We start from the raw sequence: 16,325 nt of genomic DNA on the forward strand, positions 1-16,325 counted from the left end.
TTTTGGGGTGTGACCAACCTCAACTCAACAAAACAACCAAGGATGAACTCTCCTCTTCCGCTCTTCTCTTCCCTCTTGGCCCTTCTTTGGCTGGTTTCACTTCGCTGCCCCTCTGCCCAGGTTCCACACAATGTAGGGTTCAGAAAAGCTCAAAATGCAAAGTTCCGAAAAGAGTTCTCTTCTTTGCGCTACGAATAACACACGTGATGGGGAGTTGCTTGACTGCCTTGCGGGATGCCTCGCTTCAAAGCCCTGCCTGATCAGTCTCAGCTCTTTTGGTTCATACAATGCAAGTGAATGGGTGCCAAAATTTTGAAGCTCCAAAAATTACATGAAAATTACTAAAAAGTTAATCATAGATATTGATCTCTCTTTTTTTATTTTTCAGATAAATATCAAGATTGTTTTATTGCCCAGTTCTATTGATACTGTTGCCTTAATCTCTCACATCAACCCAATAATCTCAGCTATAGCTAATTTACAGGCTACATTATAGACACACATAATCTAGTAATCAGAAATATGAAATTTACCTTGATATGTTTCTTCAAATTAGAGGCATGATTAATGCTGATATCTGGCTTGAGCAAGTTAAGCTCAAGACACAATCATGCAATTGGCCTTTTTCATTGCGAAAAGCCCTTTCAGGTGTTGAAATGTGCTTGAGGCATCCTCCACAGTTGGCGCCAGATCTGCAGCTGCCATTCAAGTGTGTGATTTGATTTGACAGGTGTCACGAGACTCTCTCTAGCCAATCATGTTGATAGATAAAAATAAAATCAGGATGAGGAAGTAGCGAACACAAATGGTGGGAAATTAGCTCAGTGAATGTACAGTTACAGCACTTAAAATGAACTCAAGTAAAAGTATACAATTTTTCACTACTTAAAAGTACAATTCCTGGGACTTAATTACAGTAATTTGAGTATTTGTAATTTGTTACTTTACACCCCTGCAGACCATTTCATTCACCTTCTGTTACAGCTCACTCACCAACCTGTTTTACATTAGTCTATGTGTGTTAGTTTAGTTTTTATGTTGTAGATTAAAAATAAAGTCTGGTTTGTATTCAAGGAGAACTTGACTGTGGTATATTTTGATAAAAATCTCATCAATTGATTCTTAGGCAGAGGATCTCCAAAAGGAGCTGACACAAACCCCTTTTGGAGTAACTCAACCCCTTCTATCATAACCCTGCCCACTTTCAAAGATTCTGCACCCATTTGGAGATAGCTAGTCTGCAGCTATACCTACTTGTCAAGTTGGAGTCCACTGACATGTTTTCTACATGCAAGATCACATGGACACCTGAAAAAATCAGAACAAGTGGCTGATGGGGAGCTACAGATAGTACAGGCTAAGCTAAATTTGTTCAGATAGTTTTGCTAACTTTTAGTTACGTTACAGTTCAATTTATGCCTACCTAATGTGCCACAATTCTAATAAAATGATGCATTTGATGAGATTACATTGTGGTTGATGTTTATTTACTCTGATCCGATCACATACAAAACAATGCTCAGACCATCTGTAATTTTTTTCTTCTCAGGTGTCAAACTGCTACGTGTGTTTTTATGGCAACCTACAGGACCCCTAATGTTTTGGCGGCATATAAAGCATATTTTCATAATGTTTTGGCTCCTCGTGTATATCAGCACTGACCCCTTGAGGCATAGACTCTACAAGACCGCTGAAGGTGTCCTGTGGTATCCGGCCCCAAGACATTAGCAGAAGATCCTTCAAATCCTGTAAGTTCAATCGTGGATAGGACATGTTTGTCCAGCACATCCCAGAGATGCCCTATCAGATTGAGATCTGGGGAATTTGGAGGCAAGGGCAACACCTTGAACTCTTCATCATGTTCCTCAAACCATTCACGAACAATGTTTAGGTAGGTGGCATGTGTCAAATTGACATCCATATGACTGGCCGGACCCAGTGTTTCCCAGCAGAACACTGCCCAGAGCATCAAACTCCCTACACCTTCTTGTCCTCTTCCCACAGTGCACCCTGGGGCATCACTTCGTCAGGCAAATGGCGCATACGGGACTCATACGACCAGGCGACCTTCTTACGTTGCTTCAAAATCCAGTTCCAACGATCACGTGCCCATTGTAGGCACTTTAGATTGTGGACAGGGGTCAACATGGGCACTTAGACCAGTCTGCAGCTATGCATCCTCATATGCAGCAGGGTGCAATGCATTGTGTGTTGTGACACATTCCACCCGTAACTATCATTACAATTTTCTGTGACATGTAGTAGACATTCTGTCGGTTCGGACCAGACGGGATATCCTTCATTGCCCACGCACATCATTGAGCCTTGGGCGGCCAAGATCCTGTAGCCGGTTTGTGGTTTGTCCCTCTTTGGCAACAGTTGGCAGGTACTTACCACTGGTGGACGGGAGCACCCTACAAGCCTTGCCATTTTAGAGATGCTCTAACCCAGTCATCTGGCCATAACAATTTGGCCCTCGTCAAAGTCGCTCAGGTCATTACTCCTGCCCATTTCTACTACATTGATTCAAAATGCTGACTTTGAAAACTGATTGTTCACTTACTATCTAATCTACCCAGACCTTGATAAGTGGCCTTGTTAGGATATGATCAATGTTATTCTCTTCACCTGTGAGTAGTCATAATGTTTAGGCTCATCAGTGCATATCTAAGATTATTTTTTTTGTAAATCTATATAATTAGCTAAAAGGTATTAAATTGTAGCCAACATAAATTGATGTATTTTGTACTGTAGGATTGTACATCTAGGGCAGAGGTTTTCAAACTTGTCCTGGAGGCCCCTCAACACTACACATTTTGGATGTCTCCTCAATCAAGCACACCTGATTCAACACATCAGCTCGTTAGTGGAGACTCCAAGACTTAAATTGGCTGTGCCAGAAAATGGGCGACATGCAAAATGTGCAGTGCTAGGGGGCCTCCAGGACCAGTTTGAGAACCAATCATCTTGGTTTGGTGCAGTGGTTTGGGGGTAGAATGATATCACGACTAGTCATATTTGACTAAACTAATGGGCTCGACTAGTCAACTATTAAAAAGCAGTAGTCATGCAGCCCCTACTCCAAGGTTAATCTCAACATTACAAACTTTGATTTAAAGAAAAAAAAAAAGCATCTGAAAATCTATGACACTCAAAAGTTGATCCTGTTTGGCTTTGTTTAAAACTTTTTATGTAGTGGAGCCAAACTAGACAAAATATCTAACCATAGTGTGTCTAAAAAGTTACTTGATATTAACCACTTGTTTATAACTGTTGTTTAAATCAATATCACACTTGCGATCTTGCTGTTGTACTGAATACAAAATTAATACTATGACATTATTATCTCACTCTCTTCTTTAAAAACCTGTATAACATTTTTTTCCATGGAACACAAAAAAAATGCCAATCTCTCATTTCCATAAAATGAAAGTGAAAATGGAAGTGGTTCGTATGCTCAAGTCCAGTTTTTCTAAATACAGACTGAGGAACATTAGACTATTTCTGTAATTATTTCAAATGAATGTTGACTATAGGGGAAAGGAAGCTTTGATATTAATACAACGGTAGAGAATGACTTACACTATTGTTCATTAAACTTCACATTAAACTCCCTCAAAATATGTGTTCATAATTTTTCCTGAAGTTTGCAGTCACGCCATCCTCCTCATTGCACGACCCAAATCTTCTCCTGGGTTCTCTTGATGTAAATGCATGCATGTGTGGGTTCACTGAGTGTACACAGTCTGTATGTATGTACCCAGTATAAGTGTGTGAGGGCGTTGTAAAGTTAAACTGGAAGGCATGAGGGAGAATGACACCTAGACAATGACAATTAGAGCAGCAGCAATAAGTGTTATTGATGGCAGGGTCCTGTCTGCATTTACATGCCTCCAGTCAAAATCAGCACCGGCTGTTTACATACAGAAACAAACAGCTCCAGTGGGAATTATAAAGCCTTTGAGCGAAACACACACACGCATGTTGAATGCAATTAAATTAGTCTGGCAAAACCTTCATGTTTATATTGAAAAAGTAGCTCCTCTGCATTTGAGAGGTTTACGAAGAGGTTCCATAAAGGCGTTTGCTTTAACTTGGACATATTTCTTCACTAATTGTCAAAACCTTTGGGTAATTACACTTGGTCACTTCATGTGTTATCTGGATAGCTATTAGAGTAAAAGACCTAAAAATAGCAAAACAACCGATCAATCAACAGTTCATCCAAAAGTCTTTCATTATTTACTTTAGTTCTTAAAAACACATACAATTATTATTTTTTTCAACTTTTTTAAGTAGAATGTCCAGGCAGCACTTTCCATACACTGAAAACGAACAGGAACTGGAACAAGCTACAAAACGAACAATAAGCACTTTGAAAGGACCGAGAAAGTATTCCATATGTCTTGTCCACTATATTCCAAGTCTTTTAAAGTGATTCAATAGCCAAAAATTGACCAAAATAAACCAAAATGAAAGTTGTTATTCACTGAAAACCATTGCACCGTTTTTTTTTTTATCCTCTTTCTGCTTCACTTTACATGGCGTTAGGTGTCCAACTTTTCCAGCTCTATGCAAACTTGAATGGGCAACATGAGGGTGAGTAGACAATGACAGAATTAACATTTTTGGGTTAACTATCCTTTTCTAAGTAGAAACTTTGTTTAGGATCTGTGTGGTCATGAGGAAGTGGGGTTTGTTCTTCTGCTACGACAAACACTCTTTATAAATTTTACGACTTCTCATTCACAGTTTATGAGCACAGCTGGCTTCTGTCACCCGAAAGGCTGAAATCCAATGATACAATATCTAATGCAAATTTAATGTAAAAGCCTCTTTCCACAGAACCAATGATGCTTTACATTATGAATATGGATGCAATACTGTTTGTCACTATATTGAGAGATACTGTGTGTGGCAAACAAATGCATCTTTTTGCAATGTGCAGAGAAAAAAAAAAAACCTTCACATTAACAGACTTTCAAACATGTAAATGAAATAGATATCCTCTGGAACAATATCTTCAGAACATTAGCTGATTTCCTGGATTCATGTTTAATTTACATTATTCTTTTAATAAGCCTGTTTAGTCTCTGAAGTTAAGAGCTAACAGAGCAAACTTGTAAAATTACTAACAAAAATGTGCACGCTTATCTATCTAATTTGGGACATACTGTATATTCTATTGTATTTCTATAAAACTAATTATAAATACCACCAACTAAAATTCTGTTATTATTTACTCATCCCCTTGTTTGTTAAAAATACAAAAGACTTTCATTCTTTAATGGAACATAAAAGGAGATGTTTGAAAGAATGTTAGCCTCAGTCTCTATTCACTTTTATTGTATGGAAAAAAGAAGCTATGATAGTGAATGTTGACTAAAGCTAGCATTCTGCCTAACATTTCCTTGTGTTACACGGAAGAAACAATAGAATGACAATAGAATGAGTAAATGATAACAGAATTTTCATTTTTTGGGTGAACTATCACTTTAGAACTCTACCTAAGCCTAACCATAAAAGTAAACTATGACTGTTACGGTGCAGGAGGAGGCAGACAAGGAGTTGGATCCAAATGCAGTGACTTAATTTAACAACGGTGAAAACTAACGGACAAAACACAAACAAAGGAAATACCCGCGATGGGGAAACAAAACGCAAACACGGAAAACATGAAAGGCAGAACCGGCAGGATGAACACGAGGAAGAGCACGAAGACAGGCGTCCACAAACATCAACGATAGACAAGGGAATGGAGAACAAACAGGGTATATATACACTGGATACAAGATGATGACAAACTACAATCAGGTGAGCACAATGACACATGGCTGGCAGAGATGAGTGCTGGGGATCATGGGAAATGTAGTTTTAACACGAAGACAGTGAAACACGGGGCGGACAACAAGGAAAACGTGACATGGACTGTGAGCAGAGACGGGAGAAACAGAAAACACGGGACAGACAACAAGGGATCATAACATAGGCCCCCCTCAAAAGGACCGGATTCCAGACGGTCCTAGAGGGGAAAAGACCCACAAGAACAACAACAAGAAAAAATGACCAAGGAGTGAGGGGGTAGACCCGGGGGGAAAACAGACAGATGAAGGGGGGCACAAGGGACACAGAGACAGACCAAGGAGATACAAGGGACAATTAGACAGACCAAAGGGAGGCAAGACAGGCAATCCCAGGGGGCAACGTGGAGCAGATAGACAGTCCGGGGGGCAACGAGGGGCAGGCAGGAAGTCCAAGGGGGCACAGAGGGCAGGCAGGAAGTCCAATGGGGTACAAAGGGCAGGTAGGAAGTCCAAGGGGGCACAGAGGGCAGGCAGGAGGTCCAGGGGGGCACAGAGGGCAGGCAGGAAGTCCTGAGGGGCACAAAGGGCAAGGAAAGGTTCAGGTGGTCTGGGAGCTGGCCACCGGGCAAGGACAGGTTTGGGGGGCCTGGGAGGAGGCCACCGGACAGGGACTGGGTCAGGGGGCCTGGGAAGAGGCCACAGGACTGGGACTGGGTCAGGAGGTCTGGGGGGAGGCCACAGGACGAGAACAGGGTCAGGAGGCCTGGGAGGAGGCCACAGGACAGGGACTGGGTCAGGGGGCCTGGGAAGAGGCCACAGGACTGGGACTGGGTCAGGAGGTCTGGGAAGAGGCCACAGGACAGGGACTGGGTCAGGAGGTCTGGGAAGAGGCCACAGGATGGGAACAGGGTCAGTAGGCCCGGGAGAAGGACAGGAGAGGGACTGGGTCAGGAGGCCTGGGAGGAGGCCACAGGACAGGGACGAGGTCAGGGGTCCGGGGAGAAGGCCACACTAAGGGGACAGGTTTGGGTGGCCCGGGAGCTGGCCACAAGGCAAAGGCCGGTTCAGGGGACCTGGGAGGTGGCCATCGGACAGGGACAGGCCCAGGAGCGCCTGGGAGGCAGCCTCAGGACAGGGCCAGGTCCCGGAGGCAGAGCTGAGAGGGGCTCTGGAGACGAAGCTGTCGGGAGGTTCTGGAGGCCCAGGAGGCGGAGCCAAGAGAGGCGGACCCATGGAAAGCTCTGGAGGAGCAGGGGGCAGAGCTGAGGGAGGCTCTGGGAGCTCAGGAGGCGGAGCTGAGGGAGGCTCTGGAGGCTCAGGAGGCGAAGCCATAGGAGGCTCAGGAGACGGAGCTGAGGAAGGCCCAGGAGATGGAGCCGAGGATGGCTCAGGAGGTGGAGCCGAGGGCGGTGGCACCGCAGAAGGCTCCAGAGGCGAAGCTCTGGGAAGCTCGGGGAGAAGAGCCGTAGGAGGCTCTGGAGGCAGATCCCTAGAAGGCTCTGGAGTCTCTGGGAGCAGAGCCGTAGGAGGCTCTGGAGGCGGAGCCGTAGGAGGCTTGGGAGGCGGAGCCGTAGGAGGCTTGGGAGGCTCTGAGGGCAGAGCCGTCGAAGGCCTGGGTGGCTCGAGAGGCGGAGCCGCAGGAGGCCCGGGAGGCGGAGGAGGCTCGGGAGGCTCTGAGGGCAGAGCCGTCGAAGGCTTGGGTGGCTCGAGAGGCGGAGCCGCAAGAGGCCCGGGAGGCGGAGCCGTAGGAGGCCCGGGAGGCTCAGAGGGCGGAGCCGCCGGAGGTGGTGCCGTAGGAGGCTCTAGAGGCGGAGGCTTGGAAGGCTCTGGAGGTGGAGCCGAGGGAGGCTCAGGAGGTGGAGCCGATGAAGGCTCAGGAGGCGGAGCCGAGGAAGGCTCAGGAGGCGCCGTAGGGGCCTTTAGGGGCGGAGCCGCAGGAGGCTCGGGAGGCGGAGCCATAGGAGGCTCGAGTGACTTGAGGGGCGGAGCCCTGGAAGGCACAGGAAGCTTGAGGGGCGGAGCCCTAGAAAGTTCTGGAGTCTCTGGGAGCAGAGCCGTAGGAGGCTCTGGAGGCGGAGCCCTGGAAGACTCGAGAGAAGGAGCCCTGAGTGGCTCGAGAGGTTCGATAGGCGGAGCTCTGAAAGGCTCGAGAAACTTGAGGCGGGGTCCTGGGCGGCTCGGGAAGCTCGAGAGGCGGAGCCCAGGAAGACTCGAGAGGTTTGAGGGGCGGAGCCCTGGAAGGCTCGAGGGGCGGAGCCCTGGAAGACTCGAGTGAATTGAGGGGCGGAGCCCTGGAAGACTCGAGTGAATTGAGGGGCGGAGCCCTGGAAGACTCAAGAGACTTGAGAGGCAGAGCCCTGGAAGGCTCGAGAGGCTCTGAAGGCGGAGCTCTGGAAAGCTCGGGAGGCGGAGCTCTGGAAAGCTCGGGAGGCTCGGAAGGCGGAGCTCTGGAAAGCTCGGGAGGCTCGGAAGGCGGAGCTCTGGAAAACTCGGGAGGCTCGGAAGACGGAGCTCTGGAAAGCTCGGGAGGCGGAGCTCTGGAAAGCTCGGGAAGTGTTGGGTCTTGGACGGTAGAAGCCACAGGCGCTGGCTCTGGGACGGTAGAGGCTACAGGCACTGGCTCTGGGACGGTAGAGGCTACAGTCGCTGGCTCTGGGACGGTAGAGGCTACAGGTGCTGGCCCGCTGACCGTGGCAGGCGTGGGCTCTGGCTCGCTGACCGTGGCAGGCGTGGGCTCTGGCTCGCTGACCGTGGCAGGCGTGGGCCCTGGCTCGCTGACCGTGGCAGGCGTGGGCCCTGGCTCGCTGACCGTGGCAGGCGTGGGCTCTGGCTTGCTGACCGTGGAAGGCGTGGGTTGGGAGGCGGAAGCCCTCCTTCTCTTCCTCCTTCGGGCGGACAAAGTTGGCAGCGCTGGCACGTTGGTCCGGGTAGGTAGGGGCTCAGGTTCGACAGCCGGAATCACGAGGGGTGGTTCCTCGGGCGCGAATTTCCTCAGCACGAGACTCACGTACTCCCTCCACAGGTGGTCTCCGGGTTTCAGCGCCTCTCTCCGCCGGGATGACGGTAACCCGACCCAATAGATGGTCCTCAGGGCGTCGTCGTCGAACCCGGTGTGGATGGCGACCGTGGAGAAGAGTTGTGAGTACTCGCGGAGGGGAAGATTTGCCTGGGCCAGTTCAAGGAAAACCACTGCTAGATCCATAGGTGGTCTATCGTTCTGTTACGGTGCAGGAGGAGGCAGACAAGGAGTTGGATCCAAATGCAGTGACTTTATTTAACAACGGTGAAAACTAATGGACAAAACACAAAGGAAATACCCGCGATGGGGAAACAAAACGCAAACACGGAAAACATGAAAGGCAGAACCGGCAGGATGAACACGAGGAAGAGCACGAAGACAGGCGTCCACAAACATCAAGGATAGACAAGGGAATGGAGAACAAACAGGGTATATATACACTGGATACAAGATGATGACAAACTACAATCAGGTGAGCACAATGACACACGGCTGGCAGTGATGAGTGCTGGGGATCATGGGAAATGTAGTTTTAACACGAAGACAGTGAAACACGGGGCGGACAACAAGGAAAACGTGACATGGACTGTGAACAGAGACGGGAGAAACAGAAAACACGGGACAGACAACAAGGGATCATAACATATGACCATTTAAGAATTATTGCAGAACTAATACAATTAAAACTATTTACATTACATGGATGCCCAAAACATTTTTTTTTCATAATTTTGTCAGATTTAGCTAACTTTTAGTGATATTTTTGTCCTTAAACTAGATAGGTAGGTGCAACCCCCCCCCCACACACACACACAGAAATGTGCCTTACCTCAGCCATCTTCGCCAGCTCTGTCCAGTCAGCTTTGTTGTAACCGCACATTATACTGGCAATGATAATCTAGACAAAAAGAGAGAGAAATAGACACATAGAACAGAAAGAATGGGGGGCAAAAAAGAAAGAGACCTTAGGGGGAATGAAAATGACTGATGAAATGTCAATGACTCGCTTGCACAAAATCTAGAACTTTTTTGTTATCCATATTTATTTATTTATTTCTTAAAAGCCCAGCACTCAGTGGCACGCTGGTAAAGCAATTACCCCACCTTAAACTCTGCTGCTTTATAATTCAGTGAATTGGTAGATGCCCAGTGGCACGCACATATTATTAAAACAATAAAAACATCATGCTGATGGCATTATTCAGCTCCTCTGTGGCAGGGCAGTATTTAGCTGCATTACTCTCTCTGTATGTGGAGATAAAAGTGTAAAAGGAGTAATCGCGCCATAAAAGTGGAGAGATATACACCAGGTGTCTCCTCCTCGGTGAGCGGTTTTAAGCTAAACAAATCGGCATGGAGAGGAGTGCTTGGTGGTTGGCGGGCAAAGCATGTGTTCAAGTTTATGAGTCCATCCATCCTGGAGCTCACATGAGCCTGGGGGACATGTAGCACCCCTCGCCCCACCTTCTCTTATCCTCCTCTCACCCCTGGGAGGTCCGCTCAGGCGCACATCCTGACTGGCCAAGGAACAGAAGTTAGCTTACTTTCAGGGTTTTATTGGTGTCAGGAGGATAACTTGTGTAAGAGGACTGGGTCTCTGCCTATAAATATATATATATCTATAATCACCTATTTTGCTATCTTGCATTTAGTAGAAACTCGAGCTTGAAATGAAATAGTTTTCTTGTTCCATTTTTTTATTGAGGGAGAGAGAAAAAAATAGAAAGAATGAGAGAGAGAGAAATCAGTTGCTGGAAAATTCCTTTTTGAGCTCACACAGCTGTGTTTATTAATATAATGTTGAATATTTATTTATTATTTCTAGGGCTTTCAATTGATTACAATTGTAATCAAATTAATTACATGGTATGCCGATTAAATAATGCAATTAATTGCAAATAATCGCATACATAAATATTCGCTGAGAAATCCCCTCAAATAAAAATTATTATATAATGATTAAGGCATTTTAAATAGTTATATTTTAATAATTATATATACGCTCTGGAAAAAATTAAGAGACCACTGCAAAAGTATCAGTTTCTCTGGATTTACTATTTATAGTATATGTTTGAGTAACATGACATTTTTTTGTTTAATTCTATAAACTACCTACAACATTTCTACCAAATTCCAAATAAAAATATTGTCATTTAGAGCATTTATTTGCAGAAAATGATAACTGGTCAAAATAACAAAAAAAGATGCTGTGTATTCAGACTTCGAATAATGCAAAGACAACAAGTTCATATAAATGTTTAAACAACACAATGCTAATGTTTTAATTTAGGAAGAGTTCAGAAATCAATATTTGGTGGAATAACCCTGATTTCCAATCACAGACTTCATGCATCTTGGCATGCACTCCATCTTGGCACAGCATCACATTGCTGTTGAGTGAATTTATGCCACTTCTGTCACAAGAATTCAAGCAACATGGCTTTGTTTGATGGCTTGTGGCCATTCATCTTCCTCTTAATCACATTCCAGAGGTTTTCAATGGGGTTCAGGTCTGGAAATTGGGCTGGCCATGTCAAGGTCTTGATCTGATGCTCCTACATCCACACCTTGATTGACTTGTTGGCTGTGTGATATGGAGCAATGTCATGCTGGAAAAAACAATCCTCAGGGTTGGGGAACATTGTCAGAGTAGAAGAAATCAAGTTTTCTTCCAAGATAACCCTTGTACTTGGCTTGGTTTGTGCATCCTTCACAAAGAACAATCTGACCAATAGTGGTCGACTGACATGGGTTTTTTAATGGCCGATGCCGACATTCAGAGAGCAGGGTGGCCGATAGGCTGATACAATGGCAATATATCACACAATTTTATATAGTAAACAATTTTTTTATTTTATATATAAAATATTGTATTTTAAATGGTAGATGGCAGTTCCCTGTCTGTCACTCACTCGACGTTGTGTCGATGTTGTGACACTAGGGGTTCACTCTTGAGAGACCCAATCACCTTTGCTTTGTTCAGAAATGGACAATGAAAATTGCCGAGTGGAATTTGCATGCTGCTCTCCGCACTGGACATACGGGTATAAAAGGAGATGGAGTGCACCACTCATTCAGACTTGTTCTTCGCAGCCGAGTGCATGTGTGTGTTCGTCCTGTCACCTTTCATTTACATTTATGCATTTGTCAGATGCTTTTATCCAAAGCGACTTACAGTGCACTTATTACAGGGACAATTCCCCGAAGCAACCTGGAGTTAAGTGCCTTGCTTAAGGACACAGTGGTGGTGGGCGTGGGGATCAAACCAGTGATCTTCTGATTAACAGTTATGTGCTTTAGCCCACTACACCACCACCTTGCCATCTGCCACTGTAATTACGGTGCATATTGGCGGTCACCAGCGCACGGTCGACTGTTGTGGTTCACCTGGGCGCATAGGAGGCCACAGGTTTAAAATAATATATTGAGTATATTTTCTCTAAAAGAGCTCGCAAAAACGATTATATTGATGGTAGACCTCACTGTAAGAACATGCCCATGAAAACGTTGAGGTCGTGGCTCTCTTCCTTCTTCATGAAGTAGAGCGTCACCACGGCTGTTTCCCGACCCCATCCATCCTGGGTCGGCGAGCACCGTGGGCGATTTGAATGTGGGAGTTTCTCCGCCGGTTCAGTTCCCTCAGACCTGTCTCATGTCTCATTCGGGGCTTGCTACGAGGATGAGTTGTCGGTTGCACCATCAGAGGGTGGGATCCTCAACTGAGGTCAACTGAGCTCCCGCTCTTGGGCATTAGAGCTCAGGATAAAGCGGAGGCTTGAGTTGAACCCTCTGCACTGCCCTGAGCTTTCGCAGCTGGATGATTGGTTTCTGGTCTGGTTCCCGGTAGCGGTGCCATTGAAACAATTTCAGAGGCTCCTGGGCCATTGGCATCCTCTACGGTGGTACTCTCCCTCGGGTTTATGCATATGAGAGCGCTCCAGCACTGGCTACAGACTCGAGTCCGGATGTGGGCATGGCGCCATGGCACCCAGTGTGTGACTATCATGCCACAGTGCCACCATACTTTTAGCCCTTGGTCAGATCTGGCATTTCTACAGGCAGGGGTTCCCCTTGGAGCAGGCCTCGAGGCACGTCGTGGTCATGACAGATGCCTCGAATTTGGGCTGGTGTGCCATGTGCAACAGGCAGACAGTATCAGAGATCTGGACAGGGCCCTACCTACAATGGTACATCAACTGCCTAGAGTTGCTGGCTGTATCGCTGGCCCTGTGGAGGCTTCGGCCGTTGATTCAGGGCAAGCATGTGTTGGTCCAGACAGACAACACAGCGACCTTGGCGTACATAAGGGCTGTGTATGCTCACATCGCATGTCACAACTCGCCCGCTGCCTCCTCCTTTGGAGCCAGCAGATGTTGAAGTCACTGCGAGCCACTCACCTCCCAGGTATCCAGGTAACGTTCTGCGGAGAGTGGAGACTCCACCTCCACACAGTCCAGCTAATTTTGGAGAGATTCGGGGAGGTGCAGGTGGACCTGTTCGCCTCCAGAGAGTCCTCTCATCGCCTCCTTTATTACTCCCTGTCCGAGGCTCCTTTCAGCACGGATGCCTTGGTGCATAGCTGGCCACAGGGGCAGCGCAAGTATGCGTTTCCCCCAGTGAGCCTCGTTGTACAGACATTGTGCAAAGTCAGGGAGGATGGGCAGCAAGTCCTGATGGTTGCGCCAAACTGGCCCAACCGGACTTGGTTCTCAGACCTGATGCTCCTGGCAATAGCCCCTCCCTGGCACATTCCCCTGAGGCAGGACCTTCTCACTCAGTGGCAGGGTATGCTCCAGCACCCACAGCCAGACCTCTGGAACCTACAGGTCTGGCTCCTGGATGGGACACGGAAGACCTAGCAGGCCTTCCGCCAGCGGTAACAGACACGATCTCTCAGGCCAGAGCCCCCTCCACAAGGCGGCTGTATGCTCTGAAGTGGGGGGGAAGATCCACAGAGATGCATGGTCAGGTCTGTGTTGTCATTCCTAAAGGAGGGGCTGGAGAGACGGTGGTCTCCCTCCACCCTGAAGGTGTATGTGGCTGCTATAACAGCGTATCATAATACACTGGATGAAAGACCCTCATGGCAGCACGACCTGATCACCAGGTTCCTCAAGGGCGCTAGAAGATTGAATCCTCCTAGGCCATGCCTGATTCCCTCTTGGGAGCTCTCTATGGTCCTACCTGCCCTAGAGAGAGCCCCTTTGACCACCTGGAGCAGGTTAAGCACAGCACTTTGTCACTGAAGACGGCCCTCCTGGTGGCGCTCACGTCTATCAAAAGGGCTGGGGACCTGCAGGTGCTCTCTGTCATCAGCAAATGCCTGGAGTTCGGGCTGGCACACTCTCAAGTGATCTTGAGACCCAAGCCCAGTTACGTGCCAAAAGTTCCCACCACTCCCTTTCAGGATCAGGTGGTGAACCTGCAAGCGCTCCCTTCAGAGGAGGAAGACCCGGCCTTGTCATTGCTGTGTCCAGTTCGTAACCTGTGCATTTATCTGGACCATACGCAGAGCTTTAGAAGCTCGGATCAGCTCTTTATCTGTTTTGGAGGGCAGAAGAAATGGAAAGCTGTCTCCAAACAGAGGCTGGCCCATTGAATTGTGGATGCCATTTCTTTGGCTTACAAATCACGAGACCTGCCGTACCACTTGGGAGTCTCGGCACCCTCCACTAGAGGTCTTGCGTCCTCCTGGGCACTGGCGAGGGGTGCCTCTCTAACAGACATATGCAGAGCCGCGGGTTTGGCTACAGAGGTTACATCAGTAACCAAGACGTTTCTTCTGATTTCTGTTTAGTCATCAAATTTTTGTAATTTATTTGCACATGAAGAAATTGTTAATATATTAGGAAGATGGAAATAACAGTACACACAGTAGTCCAGCAACTATGGATGTCCACGTTAGCAATCACATTTTCTCAAAAAATATGGAATCGAACCAACTGTACATACAGTGCACAGTGAATAAGACATTAACTTATAGCCAGGGTTGGGGAGTAATGGAATACATGTAACAGGATTGCATATTTAAAATACAAAATATAAGTAACTGCATACCACTACAGTTAAAAATCTTTGGTAATTAGAATACAGTTACATTCAAAAAGTATTTTGATTACTGAAGAGATTACTTTGCATTGTATTGTTATTTGTTTCATTTAATATTTAGTCCTTTCAGATGAAAAACATTTATACATATAAATGATGCGATCCAAAGTGCATTTGAATAATGGCGAAACACTTTCTTTTGATGTGTTACATTCATACGAGCAGAAAGAGAAGGAAGTTTGAAGTTTGGAACAAAAGAAATATAAAATAAACCGTGTGTAAATTGTCAGCTTTACGCTGAGCTAAAATACTATTTCTAGCCATTTTACATGCACATTTCCAGGCACGATAATTTTTTTTATCAAGGAAATTCACGTTGGATAATAATACATTTCTTTTAAGACCTTTGATAATAGGGCAAAAATCTGATAATCATTTTTGTATTGTTTTCCTGTAAAAATATCTAAAAATCCTTAAAACAAGATAATTTTGATTTATCTTGTTTTAGAAACAACACTGCATAAGATATTTAAGTTTTTCAGATTATGTAGTTTTAACATGTGTATTTTGTCTTACTGTACTAATTTTTATAGTCAAAACAAGTGAATAAAATCTACCAGTGCTGAAGAAATAATCCAAAGATTTTAGAATATGTTACTGATCTTGAGTAAGCTAATGGAATATGTTACAAATTACATTTTACAGCATGTATTCTGTAATCTGTAGTGGAATACATTTAAAAAGTAACCCTCCCAACCCTGCTTATAGCACACATGAAGCGCTTTTATCTTGAAGTTGCACCAGAGACGGGCCACTCCTATTCAAATGAATGGGGGAAATTAGAATGCCCATCTGCAGTAGGCGCTCAACAGATGTAGATAGGAAGTCCCATCTAACATGTAAAAGAGCAGATACAGACATCGCCCGTCAATAAACTTGAGAATGCACATGCGCATTAGCTATAAAAGCTGCTTTTTTTTTTGCGTAATCTGAGGTAAAGAAGCTCAATTTATGATACCAGTGTTGTCAGATTTTACTGCTGATTGAAAATATGTTCTTTGATCGTAATCTTGACCAACCGTTTTGGAGATTTCCCCATTCAAGTAGATTGGAGCTGCACTTTTATGATTGAAAATAGCCTCCTGAGAGCATTCCAAAGATGGCTGATGGTGGACTGACTTGTTAGAAAGACTTTGGTTGCACTCACACACTCATGCGGAGTAGCAGCAATCGTCTGACAGTTTAAACAGCCTGGATTGCCTGCTTGGATTGTCATGATTGTTGTGAAGTCATGATTTGTGAATCAGAGGAACTTTTGATCCTAATCCTTCAGTTTTGATTCTGGCTGATAGAATACTTGCTTTAGAGGAAGACATTAGATGAAAGTTCGACGGTAAGAAAACGCTTGATTTTCAAGAGGTTCATGAATTACATCTGTTTAAACAGATATGTGC

General features: G+C 45.8%; 1 protein-coding gene across 2 annotated transcripts in view; it reads right to left on the minus strand.

Annotated features, from left to right (window-relative positions):
* Positions 1-16,325, minus strand: part of LOC127649170 (dihydropyrimidine dehydrogenase [NADP(+)]) — a 293,316-nt gene that overhangs the window by 117,977 nt on the left and 159,014 nt on the right. For both annotated transcript variants that reach the window (XM_052134143.1, XM_052134142.1), the window contains one exon: positions 9,653-9,721. In XM_052134143.1, coding sequence (XP_051990103.1) covers positions 9,653-9,721 — 69 coding nt within the window. The remainder of the gene's footprint in view (positions 1-9,652; positions 9,722-16,325) is intronic.

Source organism: Xyrauchen texanus, chromosome 9 (genome assembly GCF_025860055.1).
Source record: "Xyrauchen texanus isolate HMW12.3.18 chromosome 9, RBS_HiC_50CHRs, whole genome shotgun sequence".
Taxonomy (NCBI): domain Eukaryota; kingdom Metazoa; phylum Chordata; class Actinopteri; order Cypriniformes; family Catostomidae; genus Xyrauchen; species Xyrauchen texanus.